This window comes from Mesoplodon bidens (genome assembly GCF_964165515.1).
Source record: "Mesoplodon bidens genome assembly, chromosome: 5".
NCBI classification, from domain to species: domain Eukaryota; kingdom Metazoa; phylum Chordata; class Mammalia; order Artiodactyla; family Ziphiidae; genus Mesoplodon; species Mesoplodon bidens.
In genome coordinates, this window is record NC_138161.1 from 16,590,813 (window position 1) to 16,617,659 (window position 26,847).

Below are 26,847 nucleotides of genomic sequence, written 5' to 3' on the forward strand. Positions count from 1 at the left end.
GGGTTTCAGTTCTTTGAGGGCCCCTGGAGGTTTAGAAACTCATCAAGTGACACAACTAGCTTTATGTCCAATGAATATGCACCAAGAGAATATAAATGCAAGTGAGATCATGTGAAAAACTACTAAATCCCAGTAAGTCATCAAGAAAACACAGACTGAAAAAAGAAAATACTCTTTTTCAACTAGCAAATCAGGAAGATTTTTACAAATGATACTAACCTGTGTCAATAAAGGTTCAGAGAAATGGGCACTTTGTTACGCTGCAAGGGGGCCTGTAAATTAGTAAAACATTTCTGAAGGGCAATTTGGCAATAGATCCAAAAGAGCCTTGAACATACTTATACCATTTAATTCAGCAATTCTAATTCTAGGATCTGTACCAAGAAGAAGATAACCAGATGTGAACAGTTTTAGCTACAAAAATGTTTACTATGGCTCTATTCATAACACTGAAAAGTTAAAGATTTATCTACATTTGTAACAGTAGGGGATTACCTAAATAAATTATGAAATGTGCAACCATGGTCTTTTACATCAATGGAATAAACAGCACACCATTAAAAATGTTGTGCTGACTATTAAATGACATGTCTATACAAAGATTAAGTTAAAATGCAAATTACAGAATAATGTACACTTTGATCCCATTTTTACATATTAAAATAGATGTCCATTTAGGGATACAAACAGTACTTTAAAGATTTAGTTGGTGAAATATACCTAAAGATTCAGAAGAATCATCAATTGGAACAGTTTTTCCCTTTGTCCGTTTCTTTCCCATGTTGGCACTTTATGGATTACTTACTGACACAAAATAACAATCTAGAAAACAAGATAAAGTTAGCTTGACAAAAAAAAAACTATGTTTTACAATTCTCTCGGAGACAGTAACATAACTAAACCACATAATTTTGTGTGTCTATTAAGTTACAAAAACCATTCACATGTATCATCCAGTTTTCTAAGAACCCTGAAGTAGAGTATTACCTCTGTTTTTCATAGCCTAGGAAATTGATTCTTAGTTAAGGTTAAAAGGTTTTCAATAAATGTAAAGGTCAGGAGAGAACCTACACCTTCTTACACAGATCTTGAAAAGTCTCAGCCCCTTATATTATTAGGAATCAACTTCTCACTAGATAAATGTGGAATGGTGGTGGCACTTTGAAACAAGATAATTTCTCGTCCTTCAAAGCCATCTTTCTTAGCTCCTGCAGGGAATTCAATTTGATTGATACTTCTCAAAGAAAATTAAAAACAATTCTGAAAACAATCTCCTAGAGGGAGTTAGAAAATTCACAAAATAATTCAAAGCCAAATATAAAAAGTGACACACGGTTCTGCATTTTTCCACACCAGGATTTCCTATGGATGTTAGCTGAAAATCGATTACATCTGCATTCTCAACCATTTACATTATATTCTTGACAAAATCAGTTTGGACTACTATGATAAATCTAGTTCATATCAAATCACCTCTTTAGTCAACAACTAAAAATTAGAAAACATGAAAAATACTGAAAGTACATACAGGTCTACCTAATAGCAATTTTGAAAAGTATATTTTACATACATTAGAATAACTTAGTGTCAAAATCACTTAAATGACTAAAATAATTATTTTACCTGGGATGCTTATTAAAATTCTGATTGCATAAATGGAAAGTAGGACCTGGGACATACGTTTTTAAAACACTTCCCCATTAATTGATACTTAGCTGTCATCTTGCTCTGGCTTAGAGTATTAGAAGTATTCCTCTTTTAGCTCTTAATGGGTTAGGGTAACTAAAGGTAATTCCAAAAGGTTTGTATGAAGAATGGGTGGCAAATTAAATAACTGTTAACCTTTTCAAAGATAATAGAAAACGTAACAAAGTTTCATGTTTACAAAATAAATGAATTAACTACTAACAAAAGAACACAACTATATGGGTATATATAAAATGAGGGTGTATTTTATGCAACTTTCTCACTCCAAGATAATATTTAACGTAATTTCTCTTATCTAGAATTGCAGATTTTAGGGGAAAAAAACAGCATCCAAGTTCTTGCCTCCAATCCAACTCCCTCTAATCTGTGCTGCATTCCAGTACCAGACATATCTTCCAATGATGCCATTTTCCTCGTATCACCCTCTTGATTCAAAGTATTTAACAGTTTTTCAAACCCCCCCCCCTCCTATGCTGTGCACTCATGGTCCCTTAGAAATTGTCCCCACCGCTGTGGTAATCCTGACTCTCATTACTTCTCAACAAAGAACCACTAACGTTTGATCATATAGTGCTTATGACCTTCAAAGCCTTTTCATAAGTATTATCTCATTTGATTTTCACAAAACCCTTTAAATGGAGCATTTCGCTAAAGAAGGAAACTCAAGCAAAACGATGAAAGATCACAGGGTGGCACAGATGGAACTAAAACGCCGATATTTTGGTTCCAAGACAGAATCAAGCCAGTCTCTTCAGTATCCTCCACTCCAAAACACCCTGCCCCTACCTCTAAGCCTTTGATCTCCAGATAGGAGTTCTCTCCATCTATCCAAATCTTCCCAATTTCTCCAAGATTTCCATTTCAATGGAGCCTTAGGCAACCATTCTACACTAAATGAACCACTCAACTCGACTTCCCCAGCTAGTGTGCACTATTCATCTTGTACCCTAATCATATACATAAGTGGGCTGCTTCTTAAATCTTTAACCTGGACATGTGTTATTTCTCTATCTGGAATCTAAAGTTCTAGGAGCAAGAAATGGTTTTAGGCGTTACTTCTGAATCGCCTATGGCATTTAGCAGTGTTAGTACATAGTAGGTCAAGAAATACTTCTTGTATTGAAATAGAAAAAGAGAATAGTACCTGAGGCATTACGGATGATTATAAGGTGCAAAGGTAGGTACATGAGAATGAAGCACACAAGTTCCAGTGAAAAAGAGAAAGGTAAAGAATGAAGAGATCTGCAGTAGTGAAGACAGCACTAGCAAATCTGGTTTGAGGACTGCAGTAGCCCAGACTCCAAAGTAAAACTTGAAAGACGAACTGTAATTGCTGCAGGCAGAGGACAGTAAGGGGGTTGCTTCAATGATGTGGAAAAGCTCCAATAATTTTTTTTAATTTATTTATTTTTATTTTTTGGCTGTGTTGGGCATTCGTTGCTGTGTGCGGGCTTTCTCTAGTTGTGGTGAGCGGGGACTACTTTCCGTGTGGTGCGCGGGCTTCTCATTGCAGTGGCTTCTCTCGTTGCGGAGCACGGGCTCTAGGAGCGCGGGCTTCAATAGTTGTGGCACGTGGGCTCGGTAGTTGTGGCTCGCGGGCTCTAGAGCGCAGGCTCAGTGGCTGTGGTGCACCGGCTTAGTTGCTCCGCGGCATGTGGGATCTTCCCGGACCAGGGCTCGAACCCACGTCCCCTGAATTGGCAGGCGGATTCTTAACCACTGCGCCACCAGGGAAGCCCCTCCAATAAATTTTTGACAACTATAAAGGGCATCTAATGAGTCGTGAGAAGAGAGTACTGTGAGTACCATCAGCTATAAAACATCAATAAATCTATACAATTTTTCAGACGAGTCTTCAGATGAGCGTTACTTTTTGCAGGACTCCACACAAAATGTAAATCAGAGCTGGTTTTGCCGGCTCTCATATTATCCAGTTCCCTTCCCTCTCCGCCCTCCCAGTCTTCCCATGCCTGCTCGGTTCCATTAAAAATGCAAGCGTTTGGAAAACTTTGCAAGACTAGAACACGGCTTTCAAGTTTTGCGTAGATTTATCCTACCCTGGGAGCACTGAATTGGTTAGGTGACAGATGCTGCCTATCCTACTAACCACCACACGGACGCGGCAGCAAATTCAGCCCCAACCCATAAGGTGCCCCTAGCCGGGCGGCGCTCGCCACACCTCCCTTTCCCTTCCAACTGCTCCGCACCCACTGGGGAACCTCGGGGTCCACCGGGTCGAGGAGGGCGCCAGCACCAACAACTCATTGGTCAGCTCCTGGAACGGACAGGACATGAGGCCAATGAGAACGCGGTACCGGGCCGAGGCCAGGGAACGTGCTTAAGGACGAGGGCCTTCAAGAGAAGAACGAAGTCGGGCAGGAAATTCGGACTCCCGGAGCGCAGGAAGTCGTGCGAGCGGTGACTGCGAGGCAGTGGGAGCAGAACTCACCCACGGCGACAGCGCCCATAACTGCATCCCTTAATGGGCCCTCGGACTGGGCAGCCTGCTCCGTCTTCCTCCCGGTGACGAATTGAGAGCGACAGAGCGTAAGCCAGCGTGACCCCTAGAAAGCAACAACTTCCGCTACGCAGCATTATGGGAAGTGGCTTTGGCCCCAGGGTCCAGCGGCACTGACGCCAGTTAATCAGCGCCTGCGCGGGGCTCACACCGGAAGTCCGAACGCGGCAGCCCCTGGAAGCTTGGCTGTCAATGAGTATTTCCCGTTCGCGTGTGACTATGGGGTTATTGAAATACTTCTAAAGTATGGGTACCTGGTGGTGGTCAGACTTTTGGAGTCTCCTGGATAGATACCTTACTCAAACACATCGCATCTCAAGGCTGGCTAAGGGTACATTTAAAGTTCATGCATTTTTCCCTAATTCTGTCCAGTCGACTTCTAAAGTTGAATATGTAAATAGTCTTGAACTAACCTTGCCGACACAGGGTAAAATTTACAAATATTTACTGTTTACTCGTTAGAAATAGGTAAGTGCTAAGCCCTCTGTAGAGTGAAATAAACATAGGCATCATCGCCCTGGACAATAGTCTTATGCAGAAGACACAATAATTGCTAGGAAAAAAAGATGCAGGTGCCAGTAGAAAAGCAGGCAAGGGATATAAACAGGTAATTCACAATAAAAGAGCATGATATGAAGAAATATTCATCCTTATTAGTAATCTGATAAAACTACGTTAAGAAAGTGGCATCCTAGGGACTTCCCTGGTGGCGCAGTGGTTAACAAACCGCCTGCCAATACAGGGGGACACGGGTTCGATCCCTGGTCTGGGAGGATCCCACATGCCGCGGAGCAACTAAGCCCGTGAGCCACAACTACTGAGCTTGCGCTCTAGAACCTGCGAGCCACAACTACTGAAGCCCGCGTACCTAGAGCCCAGGCTCCACAACAAGAGAAGCCACCGCAATGAGAAGCCCACGCACTGAAACGAAAAGTAGCCCCTGCTTGTTGCAACTAGAGAAAGCCTGTGCGCAGCAAGAAGACCCAACACAGCCAAAAATAAATAAGTAAATAAATAAAAAGAAAGTGGCATCCTAATCTGTCCAATCGGCCAGAGTAACGATGGTTAAATTTGGGGGGAAACTGGCTCTCCTGCTCTTTACTGCTGATATAATTTAAGTTTTCTTCATTCAGCATATAGGCTTTTTTTTTTTCTATCCTGAAACAGGCGTAGGGCCATTGTACCACCTGCTTCCTCTTCCTAGAATGCTGTTCCCTTTTGATCTTATTTTAATTTTGTTCACACTTTAAAAGTCACTTCCTCACAAAGAAATTGGCTGCGCAATCTAGGAAACATAGCTACCCGATCACTCACATCACCTTATTTTACTTCTCCACCCAGCAATTATCACTATCTGGTATTTTTCTTTCATAGTTACCTACATTTACCTCCTCCCCCAGCCTATCCCCTTGCCTCCATAGATAAACAGAAACAAGCAGATATAACCTCTTTGAGAAATGGGACATCTTTGTCTTGTTCATGGCTGTATCTCTAGTACCTGGAAGTGTTTGGAACACAGTGCTTAATAAATACTTAATGAAGAAATATAGTCATGAGAAATGCTTGTACAAGAATGTTCATAGCAGCCTTATTCATAATAGTTAAAAAACTGCGAAGAGCCCACATCTCCATCAAAAGAGGAATGGAAGAACTGTGGTATAGTCACAGTGGACTGGAGGAGGAGCTGATGATGGAAACATGACATCTACTCAAGAATGAGGAAGAAGGTGGTCTTTTCCCCCTCCCCACTTTTCCTTTGATTATAAAAATGTAACCCACGAAGTACTCGGGGCAGCACAACGCTCGCCTGCCCGCCTTTAAGCCTCACAAGCGTCCTATTCTAATAAGTCACTTCTTATCCATCACTTTGCCTCTGGCTGAATTCTTTCTGCCCTGAGACATAAAGGAGCAGAGCTCCTGGGAGCGCCCCCCACCCCCCCAAAAAAAACTCCACCTAGAAGTTTTAGTACCTGACATCAATGGGTATCAGTTTACAAACCTTATTTATGAGATTTCTAAAATGAATATGTAACATAAAGGAAAAATGCATTGTGTATATTTAGTTCGTGAAGAAAAACATTTTTAATTACTCTCGTGTTGGAGTTGCGTTCAAACTGTCCTTTTATTAGCCGGGACAAATTTCTGTGCATGCACAGGGTCCTTCCTAAGGTCGCCAAGGCCAGAAGCCACGGTCACCTGTTCCTATTGCCTTGCTACTCGGCGTCCTTCAGGGACTAGGAGGATCGTTACTGCTTGGGAAGCCCTTAGGAATGCAGAAAGTGGGACCCCACCACTACCTACCGAATCTCAAGCTGCATTATACCAAGATCCCCGAAAGATTCCGCTGCAAGTTCAAATTTGAGGAGCGTTATTTTAATGGACCATTTCCTGACTCAGGAAACTTGCCGGCTATGCTTCTCACTGACAATGGCAGCAGCTGGGAAACGCCAATCCGGTAGAACAAAAACTCCGCGACCGAGAAGAAGGAAGCTGGGCCCAGGAATCCCACTGGTCTCTGCTCGGGCTTCCGGGAAGAGCGGGCCTGCGAGTGCGCATGCGGCAGCCCCGGAGGACTCGGTCTCCCTCTCCCAGGCTGCCGGGCCAGAGCGGTTCGTAGACTTCCGGTTGCCTAGCCCTAGAATTCTGAGGCTCCCTCCGGATGAGAATTGAGCTGTCCGTACAACCAGGAAACTCGGGGTTACAGCACCGAAGGGGTCCATGGTTTGAGGTGAGTCCCTGTCCACTGGTGCTCAGCGGGACTGGGGGGCTCCCTCGCTGCACCGACCCCTTCCACGTCCCGGGAACTTGGCTACCTGCTGGCACCGCCTTCCCACGACCTTCTCACCGCTCATTGGTTAGAGCTGGCTTCGGGGTTTCCTGGGCCCGCCCACCCCTTTACCCTCCCCCCCACACACACCCCCACCCTCCCCCTTCCCCTCACCCCAACCCCCGGCCTGGTCAGTCGTTAGGGGCGAGGGCGCTTGCGTGTCTGGCTTCGGTAGTGGCCCTGGCAACTTTCTGAGACGGTAAGGACTCGGGCAGCGCGACGCGCTCCGCCCTTAAAAAGAAAAAAACTTAGCGGGGGGAAAAGGATTCCGGTCAGGAAACTCAAGGTTCATTCTGCGTTCTTACAACATTCATTAAAATCTCGCGTCAGAAAATTCTCATGAGGGTGTTTCTGGGGCTGAAATCTCATCTACGAAAATAATTTGACAAATCACTTACTTGTGACATCACTCCCGTAGTTGTCAACCCGTAGGTCTATTAGTTCCAAACTTCGCTGGTTCCGTTTCATCTTCCAGACCTCCAAACTCAATGAGGCCTCCTCCCAAATTCACTCACTCCCTGACTGAGTAAACAAACGTGCCTTTAAATAAATGTCGATTACTCCCCAAATTATATCTTCAGCCAGATCTCATAATTGTACATCTAACTGCCTGCCTGACATCTCTGCTTAATAGGTGTCCTGATAGGCACTTCATTACCTAGTATGTCTAAAACCAAACTTCATATTTCCATCATCTTCCCCATCTAAGTAAATGGCAGATCCATTCTTCCAGTTTCTTAAAGCCTTGGAGTTATTCTTACATATCACATATAATTCATCAATAATCCTATTGGTTCTATACGAATTCTATGTCCAGAACATGAACAGTTGCTTACCACCTCCATCGCCATACCTTAATCCAAGCCACCATCACCTCTCCTCCTATCATTGTGGTGCCTACCTGGTCACCCTGCTTCCATCCTTGTTCCCCTACCCTCTTCCCAGCAGTGAGTGCGGGCCTCTTCATAAGTAAGTCAAACCCCTCCAGTGGCCTTCCATATCAGTCAGGATAAAATCCCAAATCCTAGCCATCCCTATGAGTTCCAACATGAACTGCCTCATATTTCCTTTCTAACCTTGTGTCCTAAAACCCTGCCCCTGGCTCATTCGGCTCCAGCCGCCTGGTGTAGCACCATCCTGCTTCATGGACTTTGGACATGCTGTTCCTTTTGCCTGGAAAATTTTTTGCCCAGTTAAACACATGGCTTGCTTCTTCAGTGCCTTCAGGTCTCTTCCCTGCAGTCACCTTAGCAGAGAGTCTGTCCCTGACCACCCCGTGTAAAATTCAACCACCCACCCTGCAACTTGAGCCTTATCTTCTTTATCTTCTTCATAACCGTTATTCACTGGACATACATATATGTGTGGGTTTTGTTGTCATGGTCTTCTCCCACTAGATTAAATCTCTGAGCGGAGTTTTTTTGTTACATTTGTCCATTGTTATAGTCTTAGTGCTTGACACACAATAGGTGCTCAAGAAACATTTGTTGGGGCTTCCCTGGTGGCGCAGTGGTTGAGAATCTGCCTGCTAATGCAGGAGACACGGATTCGAGCCCTGGTCTGGGAGGATCCCACATGCCGCGGAGCAACTGGGCCCCTGAGCCATGGCCGCTGAGCCTGCACGTCCGGAGCCTGTACTCCGCAACAGGAGAGGCCACAACAGTGAGAGGCCCACGTACCACACACACACACACACACACACACACATGCCATATATATTATATATATATATATACACACACACACAAAGTCACTAGAGAGTAAAGCAAACATTATATTTAAAGGAGGGAGGCATGTGCAGTTCTGTGTAGAGAAGAGCAAATATGATTAGGTCTGGAAAAAATGTTTGGGGGTCAGATAGGTTTGGGATACTATGCATACTAAACCCTCTTGTTAGAAATTCATGGTGCATATTGGCATCTAACAATAAAGACTCTGAGAAATCACACACAAAAAGTGTGCCGTATAATTTATTGTCCTAGACTTCTCTGGTGATCCAGTGGTTAAGACTCCATGCTTCCAATGCAGGGGGCACGGGTTCAATCCCTGGTTGGGGAAGTTCCACATGCAGCGAGGTATGGCCAAAAAAAAAAAGAGTTTATTGTACAAATGGGGTCACTTTTGTCTAGGATAAATACTAAACCAGTCAGGACAAGAAGATGACCCATGGTCACCCTAAAGAAACCTATTGAGCTTTGTGTCATTCAGTATTTCAAGAATTTATTTAAGCACACAATGCTTTATGAATTTTTTTTTCCCAGCATGGCATTGACACCCTGGTAAGGTGTTTTAAGGACATGATTTGAAAACCACTGGGATTGGGAATGATTAGGTGGTGTTGGCATTGGTTTATACTCTGATCTGTGGAGACTGCCTATCGTATACAAGATGTTATTTTCATATTTTCCTGACTCATGTCCAGTTAATCCTAATGAAGTCAAAACCCCACCACATTAATCATTCCCATAATCTTTGGTGTGTTTTTGACAGGACCCATTGCAGCTACTGACCTGACACCTCTGAGTAGTTTGCATTTCTTTTTAAGTGGAAGAATTTTTTTTGCTCTTTAAAAGTACCATAGAGTGAACTAGCTAAATTGTTGGCCAAGTACCATTTTCTGATGTTAAAGAAATGACCCAACTATATTGGATGAAATAAAGAAGACTTGAATAAATAGAGAGACATGTTCTTAGAGGGCTTATAGTGGATCATGCAAGGCACCCTTTGGGAAGTGGATCTACTCTCAATACGCTGGCATTTTGTGATACTGTGTCTTTGAAACTAACAGCCAGATGGTGAACTGGGATAAATTCACTCTGTTACTGACCACTGTTCTTGGCCTCCTTAATCAATAGAAATTGATAAGAGACCAGGCAAGAAATTCAGGCAAGGCTTTATTGGAACCCCTGCTACAGCAGGAGGGAGTGAAAACAAGTAACAAGTTCCCTTGCTCACTCCGGGGGGCAGAGGGAGCTGTTTCCTTATATGGGGTGAGGATAGGGGTGGGTCCAGGGGTTGGGGTGGTCTGCCCACCCCATTGGTGGTGCTGTGTGGGTTTTTGGTCTTTTTGTATGTTGTTCATAATTTGCCCCAGTTGCGCCTGCATGTAGTCATTTTTAGTCCCTTATAGTTTCTTTGTATTTTTTTGCTCGAGGAGACATTTGTCCACGTGCAAGCACTGCAGCAAAAGGTCCCAGGTCCCAGCCTGTCTCAACTCTATTGGGTAGCTGTCAGGGTCGTCAGCCAGTATGCCTTTCCCCCCGGGAACCTAACACACCTCCACCCCATTCTCCCAGACCACAACACTGTTGCCCAATCACCGATTATGTGAACTTTTCCCTGATAGATAGTTGGCACCCTCTTGCTTGTCTCAGTATACTTCTGTCAGACATTGCATATAATCAGTATAATGACAATGTGGAGTGTGAATTGATGGTTGATGGAGAGATTAGAGGCTGAGGCCAGGTAAGAGGAGTCATGGTTCTGGAAAGAAATAGATACACACTCAACTTTGAAACTTTGAATAGGCTGTTTAATAAAGGGGCTATTTACAGAGGTATGGCCAGGATTAAAGGAACCATGACTATCCCTAGGCTGAAAGTTCTGCTGGAGCTAAAGAAGAAGGGCTGCCTGCAGAAGCTTGGTCATAGAGGGTCACAGCCATTGTCAGAATACCACCAAAGCAGGGAAGGAGTAGTGTGGAAATACCCTAGCCTCTTTCTCCTCTGATCCTTCCACTTCCTGCCAGAGCATTGGCTGAACCCAACCACAAGGAAGGCAGAAGACTTGGGTGCTATAGGCTATAGAGGTCAGCTGTCCAGAGTCCAGGGCAGGGAAAAGAAGGACCAAGAATGGATTTAGAGGATAATCAGAAAGTAACCAGCACAAGAAGAAATATTCCAAATGATGAGTTCCTGAATTAGACCTTGGTAGTTGGGCTTGTGAAGAAGGGACAGGGTCAGGCCTATGCTGTTTTTCTTGTGCTTTCCTGCCTTGCACACCTGTTCTCTCTCCCCACTATGCCTCCTCCTCCCTTGTCTAACTCTTACCCTTCCTTCAAGGCTCAACTCATATCCTGCTGCCTTCCTCAAATCTTTCCTGATGACCTATTTCATTGATTATACTCTTATCTTAATCCTTGTGATAATACCTATACTGGTCATTAAACACTTGGCCTTTTTACCTTCATTGTTCTATATTTTATTAGATATAAGGCCTGATCTTTGAACTAAATAGAAAGTTCCAAGAAGGAGTGCAGGATGAAGCTCTACCTACAGTAGCTGCTCGATAAACCTTTACCAAAGATTAAAAGGAATTCCATGAAGACACCACTAGCTGAAATAATGGTGTTTGATTTCACAGAGTAAATTCTCATTGAGAAGGTAAGCCATGTTTGCCTCTGCAACAGTGGGATTGAGCTCTTCTTTTCCATTCGGAAGAGTAACGCTTATTTTTTTTCTGGTGAATTTAGAAGTACTATATGCTAATCATAAAACGTCAAACAATATAGAAGCACACAAATTAAAAAGTGAAAATCCTTCTCTTCTTCCCTCTACCCACATTAGCCAACTGTTAATAGTTTGGTGAATTCTCTTTGTGATTTTTTTTCAAGTATGTGTGATGGTATAAGAATGAATAGTAATATCATTATTTGTTGATTAAGATTATTTATATTGCTCTACAATCTACTATTTTAGGTAACCATATAAAATGAACATCAATGTTAATATCCATTTTTTAAATTGTCTCATAATATTCTACTGTTTGAGTATACAGGCATACCTCATTTTATTGCACTTTGCAGATATTGTGATTTTTACAAATTGAAGGTTTGTGGCAACCGTTGAGCACATCTATTGGTGCCATTTTTCCAACAGCATTTGCTCATTTTGTGTCTCTCTGTCATCTTTGGATTGGTATCCAGAAATCCAAGGGTACCAACCGGAAAAAAAAAGAAAAATTTAAGCCCTAACAAAAACCTTTTCTATCTAATAAGGTATCAAGAAAAGTACAGTCTAGCAAGACAGAAAACATTTAAATAATAAATACTATATACCAGCCAAATCCCACGAAAACACTGTGGCCTCTCCCCTACTAACACCAGCAAAGGGAGCCTAGATTCCATCTTCACTGAGCTGTAATAAGCACCTAATGCCCACCCCTTATCAGAGAGTTGCCAAAAAAATTTCAGTTGGGACCCAGGACTTTCCTCCCTGCTAGGCAGTAACAAGGACTGCACTACAGTGTCAGTGTCAGCCCCATGTCAGGTCCATGTCAGACCACATGAAGAGTTTGTACATCCGCGTGATGCAGCAATAACAAGGTATCCTCTTTTATCCTTCTAAGGTGTTGTCAGAGAGGTCTAGTGGAAAGTCAGAGCTCTCAACACCACCTACCATTAACAAAGCCACTCCTAACCCTGGTGTTAGTGGAGGCCACCTGGGGAGCAATAATGAGGCACTCCTATCACTCCCAGCCAGGGAGGTATCCTTAGAGGCCTACAGTGGCACTAGAACTCCCATCCTCACCCAGCAGTAATGAAGAACTCTCTCCACTCCCCCACTTACCTTAGATGTCAATAAAAGCTGAGTAGGGAACCTGGATTTCTATCACACTTGGTAGTAATGAAGCAGCACCCACCTCTTCCCCTCCTGAAGCATTATCAGATAAAGCATGCTAAAATGGGAGATTTAAATAATATCCAGAGTCTCTTAATACCCCAAATGTCCAAGTTTCAATCAAAATCGCTCATCATACCAAGGACAATGACAATCTCAAACTAAATGAAAAAAGAAAATCAATAGATGCCAATACCAGAATGACAGAGATGGGAGAATTATCTGACAAAGATTTTAAAACCCCTATCATAAATTTTTTCAACAGGCAATTACAAACACACTTGAAGCAAATGAAAAAAATAGAGTCTCAGTAGAGAAACAGAAGATATAAAGAAGAACTAAAAAGAAATGTTAGAAATGAAAAATATAACAACCAAAATTAAAAACACAGTAGATAGAATCAACACCAGAAGGAAAGGAGCAAAGGAAAGAATCAGCAAACTGGAAGTTACAACAAAAATTACCCAATCTGAATAACAGAGAGAAAATAGACCAAAAATAAATAGAGTTTTAGGGACATGTGAGACTATAACAAAAGATCTGACATTCATGTCATCCCAGAAAGAGAGGAGAAAGAGGACAGAACTGAAAATGTACTTGAAGAAATAATGGCTGAAAATTCCCCAAATTTGTCAAAAGGTATAAACAGATTCAAGAGACCAGATTAATGTCAAGCAAGATGAACCCAAAGAAATCCACATCAAGACACATCATAGTCAAACTTCTGAAAACTAAAAGAAAAATGTCTTGAAAGCAGCAAGAGCAAAATGAACCTTAGCTATAAGGGTAAGCAATTCAAATAAGAGAGCGTTTTTCATCAGAAACTATGGAGACCAGAAGGAAGAGGCATAATACTGTTCAAATGCTGAAAGTAAAGAACTATCATCCCAGAATACTTATATCCAGTGAAAATATGCTTCAGGAATGAAGGAGAAATCAAGACATTCTATGATAAAGGAAAACTAAGAGAATTTGTAAGAGTTACCCTAAAAGAATGGCTAAAGTAAGTTTTCTAAACAGAAAAGAAACAATAAAGGAATTATGGAGGAAATATCATGACTGAGCAAAAATATGAATGAATAAAATGGATTTTCCTTGAGTTTTCTACATCATATTTGATGGCTGAATCAAAAATTATTACACTGTTCTAAATATATGTAGAAGAAAAATTTAAGATCACTATATTATTAACAGAGGAAGGTAAAAGTAAAAGTGACATAAGATTTCTGTATTTTACTGACACTGGTAAAATATGATACCAGTAGACTGTTATAATTTGTATATACATATGTGTGTAATTATATATATATAATGTTATATATATATATATATAATTTAGAGTAACCACTAAAAAAGCTATAAAAAGAAATACATGCAAAAACATTATAGATTAACCAAAATGGAATTGCAAAATATTTTTAAAAAGGCAGGAAAAAACCCCAAAAGAAATGGAAAACAAATAGAAAACAAAATGGTTGACTTAAGACCTAACATATTAATATTGCATTAAATATAAATGTCTAAATACTATAATTAAAAGATAGAGATTGCCACACACACACACACACACACACACACACACACACACACACACACACAGAGTTATCCAAAATGTCAATAGTGCCAATATTAAGAGATGCTGAACTAGAGTCTAATTAAAGTCTAGACTCTAGACTTTCAACAAATTCATGTTTTCTACTGCGTACACACTGCTGATTTCCAAGGTAGCTGGTGTTGACAGTACTGAGCCTTTCTGAAGTTCTGCAGCTCCCTTCCCCACCTGACCAAGCAGTTAACAGAGGGAAGAAAGCTGAAATCTGTTAGTTATAACTCATTCACCCCTTTCCATCTTCCAGAATAGATTTTATCTGTTATTTCCTCTCCCTTTGTATTTAAGAATCTGTTCCTTTACTCTAGTTTAAATGGGGGAAAAAGAGAGAAAGAGAAATAAATACATGTGCTCAGCCTTCGTGTTTTATTAGAAAGCCCCACACTTTTTCTTGCAAATGAAATTAAAATCAATTTATCAAATTCTAAAAAAAAATTTTTTAATCATATTTTGATTAGCAGATTGGTAACCTTTATAACCTTGGAGTGGGGAAGACTTTCCTAACAAAGATTCAAGGTCCAGAATCTGTAAAAGAAAAGGCTGGTAAGTTTGCCTCCTTAAAAATAAAAATTCATGAATGGCACACACAGACACAAAACACCATAAAAAACTATGTATTAAGAATTTTTTTTAAAGGAGGGGACTGTGTAAAAATTTTAAACTTCCATGTAGCAACTTTCTGGAAGGCAACTTGGCAATATCTACCAAAATTTTTAAATGCTGTACCAACCAGCCACCTCTACAAACTGATTCTTGAATATACAGTATTCACAGTTCAACATGCACATATATATATATATAAACTACCATTATAGAAGTGTTCATAATAGAAAAAATCTGGAAGCAACCCAAGTGCCTATCAGTAGATAACAAACGCAATAAATTATGACATATCTACATGATTCAGTATGACAGTCAACCACTAGAAAGAATGAGATAAAACAATATGTGCTGACAGTGAATAGATCTCCAAAATATATTTGGGGGGAAGAGGGATAGGAAGTAAGGAAAAAATATGTGAATATATGATCCCCGTAGATACATTTTAATTATATATTTAATTCTCTACATTTATTTACACATTATACCAACATGTGTTTTCCATATATGTATAATGCCTAAAATGTTTTCTGTTTCTGAAACACCTAAAACTCTGCCTTGGATTGGGGACTTGGACAGATAGGGGAAGCAGTCACCAGCAGCAAACTGTATCTTCATTTTTTAACCTTTCTCTGCCATTTGAATTTTATAATCTTGTACTTTTTTTAAAAATGTTAACATGAGTTACTTGAGCTGTGGGATTATTAGCCTTTATTTTCCCTTTTTTCACATTCTTCTACTTTTTAAAAAAACTAGTGAATATTAAGAAGGAAAAATTACCCATCCACATAACTAACTCTCTTACTTACTCTTTTCATTCTAACTTTCTAAGGTAACCAGTCAGAGCCTCTGTCCTTGTTATATCATTGATATGGCGTTTGACTACATAATTAGTTTACTTCAATGTAATTGCTCATTGTGGCAGCTCAAGATGCCACATCAACTATCTAGAAACAGAAGAATTTGGTGCCTGCTTATTATTAGAGTTTTATGGCTCTCATTGGCTTGTCCTGTTATTTAGGTCCTTAGCATATTACATCTGAAAGTAGAATAACCGGAAGGTATTCTGATTAAATTTCATATTTTATGAAGAAATCAAATTTTCAGTAAGTATCCATATTCAGTAAGTACCCATATTGAGTTCTCCCAAGATTGTATAATACTTGTAAATGTCTCTATTACCCTATCTTCCTAGAACTCTACTGATATCCAAAAATGATTGAGATTGAACAGGCAGAGGCCCAGCTCTCTGAGTTAGACCTGCTAGCCAGTATGTTCCCCGGTGTGAATGAGCTCATAGTGAATGACCAGCTGGCTTTAGCAGAACTAAAAGATTGTGTTGAAAAGAGGACAATGGAAGGACGATCTTCAAAAGTTTACTTTACTATCACTATGAACCTGGACATATCTGAGGAAGCAGTGGTAATTCAATTTTACTTTTGAAAGCATGTTTCATGTTTACTTTTGAAACATGTCTCAACTTAAAACAGCACTTACGGCATTTTTTTCTCTCTCTCTCTTTTTTTTTTTATCAGGTGATGTTTTCTCTGGCCTGTGTTCTTCCCTTTAAATACCCTGCAGTTCTGCCTGAAATTACTGTCAGGTATGTTAGAGAAACTGGCCAACTCTAGAGGTCAAAACTAATCTGAGAATAAAAGCAATTCTCAAGTTTGTTTTCTGTTCCAAGAAAATTGATTTAATTTTTTAATCCCGTGTCTTTTCCATCAGATCAGTATTATTAAGTAGATCCCAGCAGGCTCAGCTGAATACAGATCTGACCACATACCTACAAAAGAATTGTCTCGGAGATGTCTGTATATTGAATGCCACAGCGTGGGTTAGAGAACACGCTTCTGGCTATGTCAGCAAAGACAACACACCCTCCCCTGCTCCAGGAAGTACAGTCCAGCCAGTTGACCTCATCCTCACAACACTCTGGATCTACAGCCATCACATCTACAACAAATGCAAAAGAAAGAACATTCTAGAGTGGGCAAAGGAGCTTTCCCTATCTGGGTTTAGCATGCCTGGGAAACCTGGCGTTGTTTGTGTGGAAGGCCCACAAAGTGCCTGTGAAGAATTCTGGTCAAGGTTGGCTTTCACAACTTTTGTATGCCTTGTCAATAATTTTAGTACTAAACATGATACTAGAGATGTGGAAATTAGTATGTATGGGGACTCAGTCTAAAACAGCACTCACATATGATCGGCATCACTCCCTTCGCCTGATACAGGACACAAAGAAGATGTTCTGTAGATAGATGTTAAATTGAGCCCCTGCCCAAGATGGTGTCTACTGTCCCCTCCATGTCTATGGATCTGATTCTTCCCTCATCTTAGTGATGCTGTAAGTTGTGTGAACCCTGTGAAACAAGGGGGTTTCTAATCTCGTTTCTGAGAAGTCCCTTTGGGAGGTCAAGATTCAGCAATTTCCACATTTCTAAAATGCTAATACGAAGCAGTGATAATGGAATTAAGTGAGTTTGGGGGTGGGATTATAACCAGAATCATATCTGATTAAAATAAAATCCATGTGAGATAAAAACAGATATCTTTACTTCTAGGAAAAGGCACTGAGAAATCTGTCTCATAACTTCTATTTTCAGTGCTTTAGAATACACAACACATTTTCAAAATTTCTACTCTGAAAATTTCTTTCAGACTCCGAAAATTAAGCTGGAAGAGAATTTTAATTCGCCATCGAGAAGACATTGCTTTTGATGGTACAAATGAGGAAATGGAAAGACAAAGAAAATTTTCAGTTTTTGAAGAAAAAGTATTCAGTGTTAATGGAGCCAGAGGAAACCACATGGACTTTGGTCAACTGTATCAGTTTTTAAATGCCAAAGGATGTGGGGATGTTTTCCAGATGCTCTTTGGTGTGGAAGGACAAGGAGCAGAAGAGTAGTTGAAAGAGTTTTGCTACTGTTGGTCTTTTGACTTTCTCCCCGACTCTTTCTTGAAAGATTAAGTAATTTCCCTTTAGTCCCATTCTAAAATGTTAAGGGGGAAAAAAGAGGAAAAGTAGGATAGCTGAAATGCATCTGTTAAAAATATTCATGACTGAATGCAGAACTGAGTTTGTTTTTTTTTTGTTTTTGTTTTGTTTTGTTTTGTTTTGCTTTTGCGATACGCGGGCCTCTCACTGTTGTGGCCTCTCCTGTTGCGGAGCACAGGCTCCGGACACGCAGGCTCAGCGGACATGGCTCACGGGCCCAGCCGCTCCGCGGCATGTGGGATCTTCCCGGACCGGGGCACGAGCCCGTGTCCCCTGCATCGGCAAGCGGACTCTCAACCACTGTGCCACCAGGGAAGCCCAGAACTGAGTTTTAAATTATAATCTTAAAATTGTTGATAGACATGTCTTCACATATAATAGGTAGTCTTCACTACCTATTTTGAAAGAGAAATTAATTATATTTGAGGACGATAGTGTTGGTGATAACTTGCCACTTATTCCCAATCCCCGTCCCCTTTATCTGCCTCCACTAAGAACCTGGGAAAGCTTAATGCTCACTCTCTCCAGGCTCTCTTGCAGCTGGGGGGCGGTGGGTGGCTAGGGAACCTTTGGGAAAACTTTTGCTTCCCTGATTAAAATGAAAGATGCAGCTAGGGCACCTTTTCCCTCTCTTTCTGTCCGAAATACCAAAGTGATGGCTGGAGCTGCAGTAGTCCATTCAACCACGAGGGAAGGAAGGGCCAAAAGAGCCACAGAGATGCCAGTCCTGAAGCTGGTAAACTACTGATCGAACAGTAGCTGCTGCCTACCTCTAGACAGCTTATTATGAAATAAAACCACTTTTCTTTATATTTCTGTGTCTGTTACTAGCAGTTAAAAGCGAGTTTGCCAAATAGATTTTTTGCAAAGCATTAGTTTTGCATCTGCCCCAGGCACTTGATACAAAGATTAGTGAAATTTTTTTTACATCTTTATTGGAGTATAATTGCTTAACAATGGTGTGTTAGTTTCTTCTTTATAACAAAATGAATCAGTTATACATATACATATGTTCCCATATCCCCTCCCTCTTGCGTCTCCCTCCCACCCTCTTATCCCACCCCTCCAGACGGTCACAAAGCACCGAGCTGATCTCCCTGTGCTATGCGGCTGCTTCCCACTAGCTGTCTGCCTTAGGTTTGGTAGTGTATATATGTCCATGCCTCTCTTTCGCTTTGTCACAGCTTACCCTTCCCCGTCCCCATATCCTCAAGTACATTCTCTAGTAGGTCTGTGTCTTTATTAGTGTCTTACCCCAAGGTTCTTCATGACATTTTTTTTCTTCTTAAATTTCATATGTATGTGTTAGCATACGGTATTTGTCTTTCTCTCTCTGACTTACTTCACTCTGTATGACAGACTCTAGGTCTATCCACCTCATTACAAATAGCTCAATTTTGTTTCTTTTTATGGCTGAGTAATATTCCATTGTATATATGTGCCACATCTTCTTTATCCATTCATCTGATGATGGACACTGAGGTTGTTTCCATCTCCGGGCTATTGTAAATAGGGCTGCTATGAACATTTTGGTACATGACTCTTTTTGAATTATGGTTTCTCAGGGTATATGCCCAGTAGTGGGATTGCTGGGTCATATGGTAGTTCTATTTGTAGTTTTTTAAGGAACCTCCATACTGTTCTCCATAGTGGCTGTACCAATTCACATTCCCACCAGCAGTGCAAGAGTGTTCCCTTTTCTCCACACCTTCTCCAGCATTTATTGTTTCTAGATTTTTTGATGATGGCCATTCTGACTGGTGTGAGATGATATCTCATTGTAGTTTTCATTTGCATTTCTCTAATGATTAAAGATGTTGAGCATTTTCTCATGTGTTTGTTGGCAGTCTGTATATCTTCTGTGGAAAAATGTCTATTTAGGTCTTCTGCCCAAGTTGCTTCATTTGCAAATATCTTCTCCCATTCTGGGGGTTGTCTTTTGCTCTTGTTTATGGTTTCCTTTGCTGTGCAAAAGCTTTTAAGTTTCATTAGGTCCCATGTGTTTATTTTTGTCTTTATTTCCATTTCTCTAGGAGGTGGGTCAAAAAGGATCTTGCTGTGATTTATGTCATAGAGTGTTCTGCCTGTGTTTTCCTCTAAGAGTTTGATAGTTTCTGGCCTTACATTTAGGTCTTTAATCCATTTTGAGCTTATTTTTGTGTATGGTGTTAGGGAGTGATCTAATATCATACTTTTACATGTCCCTGTCCAGTTTTCCCAGCACCACTTATTGAAGAGGCTGTCCTTTCTCCACTGTACATTCCTGCCTCCTTTACCAAAGATAAGATGACCATATGTGCATGGGTTTATCTCTGGGCTTTCTATCCTGTTCCATTGCTCTATCTTTCTGTTTTTGTGCCAGTACCATACTGTCTTGATTACTGTAGCTTTGTAGTATAGTCTGAAGTCAGGGAGCCTGATTCCTCCAGCTCCATTTTTCATTTTCAAGATTGCTTTGTCTATTCGGGGTCTTTTGTGTTTCCATAAAAGTTGTGAAATTTCTTGTTCTAGTTCTGTGAAAATTGCCAGTGGTAGTTTGATAGGGATTGCATTGAATCTGTAGATTGCTTTGGGTAGTAGAGTCATTTTCACAATGTTGATTCTTCCAATCCAAGAACATGGTATATCTCTCCATCTATTTGTATCATCTTGAATTTCTTTCATCAGTGTCTTATAATTTTCTGCATACAGGTCTTTTGTCTCCTTAGGTAGGTTTATTCCTAGATATTTTATTCTTTTTGTTGCAGTGGTAAATGGGAGTGTTTTCTTGATTTCACTTTCAGATTTTTCATCATTAGTATATGGGAATTCCAGAGATATCTGTGCATTAATTTTGTATCCTGCTACTTTACCAAATTCATTGATTATCTCTAGTAGTTTTCTGGTAGTATCTTTAGGATCCTCTATGTACAGTATCATGTCATCTGCAAACAGTGAAAGCTTTACTTCTTTTCTGATTTGGATTCCTTTTATTTCCTTTTCTTCTCTGACTGCTGTGGCTAAAACTTCCAAAACTAGGTTGAATAAGAGTGGTGAGAGTGGGCAACCTTGTCTTGTTCCTGATCTTAGTGGAAATGGTTTCAGTTTTTCACCATTGAGGATGATGTTGGCTGTGGGTTTGTCATATATGGCCTTTATGATGTTGAGGAAAGTTCCCTCTATGCCTACTTTCTGCAGGGTTTTTATCATAAATGGGTGTTGAATTTTGTCGAAAGCTTTCTCTGCATCTACTGAGATGATCATATGGTTTTTCTCCTTCAATTTGTTAATATGGTGTATCATGTTGATTGATTTGCGTATATTGAAGAATCCTTGCATTCCTGGAATAAACCCCACTTGATCATGGTGTATGATCCTTTTAATGTGCTGTTGGATTCTGTTTGCTTGTATTTTGTTGAGGATTTTTGCATCTATGTTCATCAGTGATATTGGCCTGTAGTTTTCTTTCTTTGTGACATCCTTTTCTGGTTTTGATATCAAGGTGATGGTGGCATCATAGAATGAGTTTGGGAGTGTTCCTCCCTCTGCTATATTTTGGAAGAGTTTGAGAAGGATAGGTATTAGCTCTACTCTAAATGTTTGATAGAATTCGCCTGTGAGGCCATCTGATCCTGGGCTTTTGTTTGTTGGAAGATTTTTTATCACAGTTTCAATTTCAGTGCTTGTGATCGGTCTGTTCATATTTTCTATTTCTTCCTGATTCAGTCTTGGCAGGTTGTGCATTTCTAAGAATTTGTCCGTTTCTTCCAGGTTGTCCATTTTATTGGCATAGAGTTGCTTGTAGTCATCTCTCATGATCTTTTGTATTTCTGCAGTGTCAGTTGTTACTTCTCCTTTTTCATTTCTAATTCTATTGATTTGAGTCTTCTCCCTTTTTTTCTTGATGAGTCTGGCTAATGGTTTATCAATTTTGTTTATCTTCTCAAAGAACCAGCTTTTAGTTTTATTGATATTTGCTATTGTTTCCTTCATTTCTTTTTCATTTATTTCTGATCTGATTTTTATGATTTCTTTCCTTCTGCTAACTTTGGGGTTTCTTTGTTCTTCTTTCTCTAATTGCTTTAGGTGCAAGGTTAGCTTGTTTATTCGAGATGTTTCCTGTTTCTTAAGGTGGGATTATATTGCTATAAACTTCCCTTTTAGAACTGCTTTTGCTGCATCCCATAGGTTTTGGGTCGTCGTGTCTCCATTGTCATTTGTTTCTAGGTATCTTTTTATTTCTTCTTTGATTTCTTCAGTGATCACTTCGTTATTAAGTAGTGTATTGTTTAGCCTCCATGTGTTTGTATTTTTTACAGATCTTTTCCTTTAATTGATATCTGGTCTCATAGTGTTGTGGTCAGAAAAGATACTTGATACAATTTCAATTTTCTTAAATTTACCAAGGCTTGATTTGTGACCCAAGATATGATCTATCCTGGAGAATGTTCCATGAGCACTTGAGAAAAATGTGTTTTCTGTTGTTTTTGGATGGAATGTCCTATAAATATCAATTAAGTTCATCATGTTAATGGACCAATTAAAGCTTGTGTTTCCTCATTTATTTTCATTTTGGATGATTTGTCCATTGGTGAAAGTGGGGTGTTAAAGTCCCCTACTATGAATGTGTTACTGTCGATTTCCCCTTTTATGGCTGTTAGTATTTGCCTTATGTATTGAGGTGCTCCAATGTTGGGTGCATAAATATTTACAATTGTTATATCTTCTTCTTGGATCGATCCCTTGATCATTATGTAGTGTCCTCTTTGTCTCTTCTAGTAGTCTTTATTTTAAAGTCTATTTTGTCTGATATAAGAATTGCTACTCCAGCTTTCTTTTGATTTCCATTTGCATGGAATATCTTTTTCCATCTCCTTACTTTTAGTCTGTATGTGTCTCTAGGTCTGAAGTGGGTCTCTTGTAGACAGCATATATATGGGTCTTGTTTTTGTATCCATTCAGCCAATCTGTGTCTTTTGGTGGGAGCATTTAGTCCATTTACATTTAAGGTAATTATTGATATGTATGTTCCTATTCCCATTTTCTTAATTGTTTTGGGTTCGTTATTGTAGGTCTTTTCCTTCTGTTGTGTTTCTTGCCTAGAGAAGATCCTTTAGCATTTGTTGTAAAGCTGGTTTGTTGGTGCTGATCTCTCTCAGCTTTTGTTTGTCTGTAAACCTTTTAATTTATCCATCAAATCTGAATGAGATCCTTGCTGGGTAGAGTAATCTTGGTTGCAGGTTTTTCTCCTTCATCACTTTAAATATGTCCTGCCAGTCCCTTCTGGCTTGCAGAGTTTCTGCTGAAACATCAGCTGTTAACCTTATGGGGATTCCCTTGTGTGTTATTTGTTGTTTTTCCCTTGCTGCTTTTAATATGTTTTCTTTGTATTTAATTTTTGACAGTTTGATTAATATGTGTCTTGGCGTATGTCTCCTTGGATTTATCCTGTATGGGACTCTCTGTGCCTCCTGGACTTGATTAACTATTTCCTTTCCCATATTAGGGAAGTTTTCAACTATAATCTCTTCAAATATTTTCTCAGTCCCTTTCTTTTTCTCTTCTTCTTCTGGAACCCCTATAATTCGAATGTTGGTGCGTTTAATGTTGTCCCAGAGGTCTCTGAGATTGTCCTCAGTTCTTTTCATTCTTTTTTCTTTATTCTGCTCTGCAGCAGTTATTTCCACTATTTTATCTTCCACCTCACTTATCCGTTCTTCTGCCTCAGTTATTCTGCTATTGATCCCTTCTAGAGTAGTTTTAATTTCATTTATTGTGTTTCTAATCATTGCTTGATTCATCTTTAGTTCTTCTAGGTCCTTGTTAACTGTTTTTTGCATTTTGTCTATTCTATTTCCAAGATTTTGGATCATCTTTACTATCATTCTGAATTCTTTTTCAGGTAGACTGCCTATTTCCTCTTCATTTGTTAGGTCTGGTGGGTTTTTATCTTGCTCCTTCTCCTGCTGTGTGTTTTTCTGTCTTCTCATTTTGCTTATCGTACTGTGTTTGGGGTCTTCTTTTTGCAGGCTGCAGGTTCGTAGTTCCCGTTGTTTGTAGGTGTCTGTCCCCAGTGGCTAAGGTTGGTTCAGTGGGTTGTGTAGGCTTCCTGGTGGAGGGGACTAGTGCCTGTGTTCTGGTGGATGAGGCTGGATTTTGTCTTTCTGGTGGGCGGGTCCACGTCTGGTGGTGTGTTTTGGGGTGTCTGTGGACTTTTTATGATTTTAAGCAGCCTCTCTGCTAATGGGTGGGTTTGTGTTCCTGTCTTGCTAGTTGTTTGGCATAGGGTGTCCAGCACTGTAGCTTGCTGGTCGTTGAGTGAAGCTGGGTGCTGGTGTTGAGATGGAGATCTCTGGAAGATTTCCGCCATTTGATATTATGTGGAGCTGGGAGGTCTCTTGTGGACCAGTGTCCTGAAGTTGGCTCTCCCACCTCAGAGGCACAGCACTGACTCCTGGTTCCTCAATTTGGGATGATTTGTTGTCTATTCATGTATTCCACAGATGCAGGGTACATCAAGTTGATTGTGGAAATTTAATCCACTGCTTCTGAGGCTGCTGGGAGAGATTTCCCTTTCTCTTCTTTGTTCTCACGGCTCCCGGGTCTCAGCTTTGGATTTGGCCCCGCATCTGCATGTAGGTCGCCGGAGGGCGTCTGTTCTTCGCTCAGACAGGACAGGGTTAAAGGAGCAGCTGCTTCGGGGACTCTGGCTCACTCAGGCCGGGGCGGGGGGCGGGGGGCAGGGAGGGAGGGGTGCGGGGCGAGCCTGCAGTGGCAGAGGCCGGCGTGACGTTGCACCAGCCCGAGTCAAGCCTTGCGCTCTCCCGAGGACCTCGATCCCGGGACCCCGGCAGTGACGGGCTGCACAGGCTCCCCGGAAGGGCGGCGTGGACAGTGACCTGCGCTCGCCCACAGGCCTCTTGGCGGCGGCAGCAGCAGCCCCAGCATCCCACGCCCGTCTCTGGGGTCCGCACTTTTATCCGCGGCTCACGCCCGTCTCTGGAGCTCCTTTAAGCAGCGCTCTTAATCCCCTCTCCTCGCGCACCAGGAAACAAAGAGGGAAGAAGAAGTCTCTTGCCTCTTCGGCAGCTCCAGACTTTTTCCCGGACTCCCTCCCGGCCAGCCGTGGTGCACTAACCCCTTCAGGCTGTGATCACGCCGCCAGCCCCAGTCCTCTCCCTGCGCTCCGACCGAAGCCCGAGCCTCAGCTCCCTCTGTGTGGGAATCTCTCCGCTTTGCCCTCCGCACCCCTGTGGCTGCGCTCTCCTCCGCTACTCCGAAGCTCTCCCCCTCCGCCACCCGCAGTCTCCGCCCAAGAAGGGGCTTCCTAGTGTGTGGAAACCTTTCCTCCTTCACGGCTCCCTCCCACTGGTGCAGGTCCCGTCCCTATCCTTTTATCTCTGTTTATTCTATTTTCTTTTGCCCTACCCAGGTACGTGGGGAGTTTCTTGCCTTTTGGGAGGTCTGAGGTCTTCTGCTAGCGTCCAGTAGGTGTTCTGTAGGAGTTGTTCCACGTGTAGCTGTAATTCTGGTGTAACTGGTCAGTAAGTACTGGTTTTTGTAGGGGTCTTAATTCCTTGTGACATGGAACCTATATAAGGTTGTCTGGACTTCTTTGGAAGTTGATAAGTGCTTCTGCCTGAGCAAATGATCGGTTACTCTTTACAGCGGTGCAGGAGGTGAGCAGAGAATGCTGGAAGCGGCAGACAGTCAACTTCGTGGAAGAGACTGCGGGAGGCGGCGCTCAAGGCGGTCCTTTTTTCTTTTCTCTTCCTTTGTGCTTAGTCTTGTTTCACTTGCTCACAGGGTGCCACGTCGTGAGACCTCGCACCAGGCACTTCACAGCAGAGTCCCTAGTGTGGAACGGCTGCACCTACACCTCAGTTCAAGATGGCTGCGGCGGGCCACGTGCAGAGACGCTACGCCCACACTGTGATCTGGAGCAAAATGCAGCACAGCTGCCTCCTCCCCACCTAGTGAAATTTTTCTTGAACGGAGTTTTCAGTTCATCTCTATTTTTGTATACCCATGCTCTGCCTCTGCTCCTTGGCTCACCTCACAGAAGGCTTTGAAGCACGAGCAGAGCTCAGACTTTTTAATAGGCCTCAGCTATTCATCAGACTGGTAATTTAGAGCATTCGTTTTTGGAAAATTGGATTTTGACGAATTTTTCTCTCTGGAAGTGGCTTTCTGTAAATTTATTTTCAGCAAATTGACCTAGAGTCAAATAAACACACTATCTGGATTTTGAGGCCCTCCATAAATCAGTTTCCAAAGTGTTTATTAAACATTTACTAATTGCTAACACTCAGCTTGGTACTGTGTGTTGGGTATTCCTTGAAAAGTCAGACTTGGATAGAGGAGTGGGCCTGGGGGACATAATGCATTGTTTATCTTAGTAAAAAGTTGGGGGCAATGTACTGTGCCCATCACTAAGTGAATCAGTAAATACATTATGCTATATACTAGCCAAGTAAAAATCAAAAGTAATAAAGTGGAACGAACAAGGCAGTGTGGATAGATCTTAAGTATAAACACAAATAAGTATCCGAGTGGTATTCATAGCACAGTGCCTATATTGGCTGCACATCTCACGTACCTCCTCAGATTCCCTCCATGCTGCCCACCTCCCCAGTGCCCTGTCAGTTGCCCTGGAAATGCCAGTCCTTCCTCCGCTGCCACCACACAGCCAGCTGGACCAGCTGGACGTTTAGTTTCTGACTCCCTCCAGCCACTTCCAGATTTGTGTGAAATACCCCACAGAGCATGAGACTGACATCCCTAGAGCCCACCAAAGGGGCCAAATGATGCACATGTTACTTTCAGCAGGACTAAATTTCTATAATTTTTTTAGTCTTTGTACATTATTTTAATTAAAGACATTGTTATGTATAAATATATAGATCTCAAGTATAATATAAAAACATAGACTATAATAATGTAGCATTATAAGTTTTCTTCCCAGACAGACCTGTCAAATTTAGACATTGG

At 41.3% G+C, this 26,847-nt stretch overlaps 2 protein-coding genes across 20 annotated transcripts in view; one reads left to right on the top strand and one right to left on the bottom strand.

Moving 5' to 3' along the window:
* The window catches only part of USP16 (ubiquitin specific peptidase 16), a 29,302-nt gene extending 22,643 nt beyond the window's left edge, over window positions 1-6,659 (bottom strand). For 3 of the 7 annotated variants that reach the window (XM_081235495.1, XM_081235499.1, XM_081235493.1), the window contains exons 1-2: window positions 4,157-4,245; window positions 721-822 (exon numbers count right to left, since the gene is read on the bottom strand). In XM_081235495.1, the coding sequence (XP_081091621.1) occupies window positions 721-781 (61 nt within the window). In that variant the 5' untranslated portion in view covers window positions 782-822; window positions 4,157-4,245. Of the gene's footprint in view, window positions 1-219; window positions 273-720; window positions 823-4,156; window positions 4,260-6,526 lie in introns of those variants that run through there. The other 4 variants (XM_081235494.1, XM_081235497.1, XM_081235498.1 and 1 more) reach the window with 4 other exon arrangements.
* A 135-nt stretch (window positions 6,660-6,794) lies between these two features.
* Window positions 6,795-18,778, top strand: RWDD2B (RWD domain containing 2B). 13 transcript variants are annotated; one of them, XM_081235504.1, is made up of 8 exons: window positions 6,797-6,953; window positions 11,260-11,434; window positions 12,936-13,673; window positions 14,738-14,822; window positions 16,075-16,301; window positions 16,415-16,482; window positions 16,608-16,970; window positions 17,541-18,777. In XM_081235504.1, the coding sequence occupies exons 5-8, from the start codon at window positions 16,095-16,097 to the stop codon at window positions 17,785-17,787; spliced, it is 885 nt and encodes a 294-aa protein (XP_081091630.1). In that variant the 5' UTR covers window positions 6,797-6,953; window positions 11,260-11,434; window positions 12,936-13,673; window positions 14,738-14,822; window positions 16,075-16,094; the 3' UTR covers window positions 17,788-18,777. The 13 variants fall into 13 exon arrangements, with proteins under 13 accessions (XP_081091633.1, XP_081091634.1, XP_081091630.1 ...); XM_081235509.1 differs by having other exon boundaries at window positions 14,741-14,822; XM_081235510.1 differs by lacking the exon at window positions 6,797-6,953 and adding an exon at window positions 7,159-7,251.
* The last annotated feature ends 8,069 nt before the right edge of the window (window positions 18,779-26,847 follow it).

What these genes read in the sequence shown, in the direction of transcription:
- RWDD2B (XM_081235507.1), top strand. Translation starts at nt 16,095, where the DNA reads ATGATTGAGATTGAACAGGCAGAGGCCCAGCTCTCTGAGTTAGACCTG. An exon ending in ACATATCTGAGGAAGCAGTG is followed by an intron (nt 16,302 to 16,414) that starts GTAATTCAATTT and finishes TTTTTTTATCAG; the next exon opens with GTGATGTTTTCTCTGGCCTG. An exon ending in TGTGAAGAATTCTGGTCAAG is followed by an intron (nt 16,971 to 17,540) that starts GTTGGCTTTCAC and finishes AATTTCTTTCAG; the next exon opens with ACTCCGAAAATTAAGCTGGA.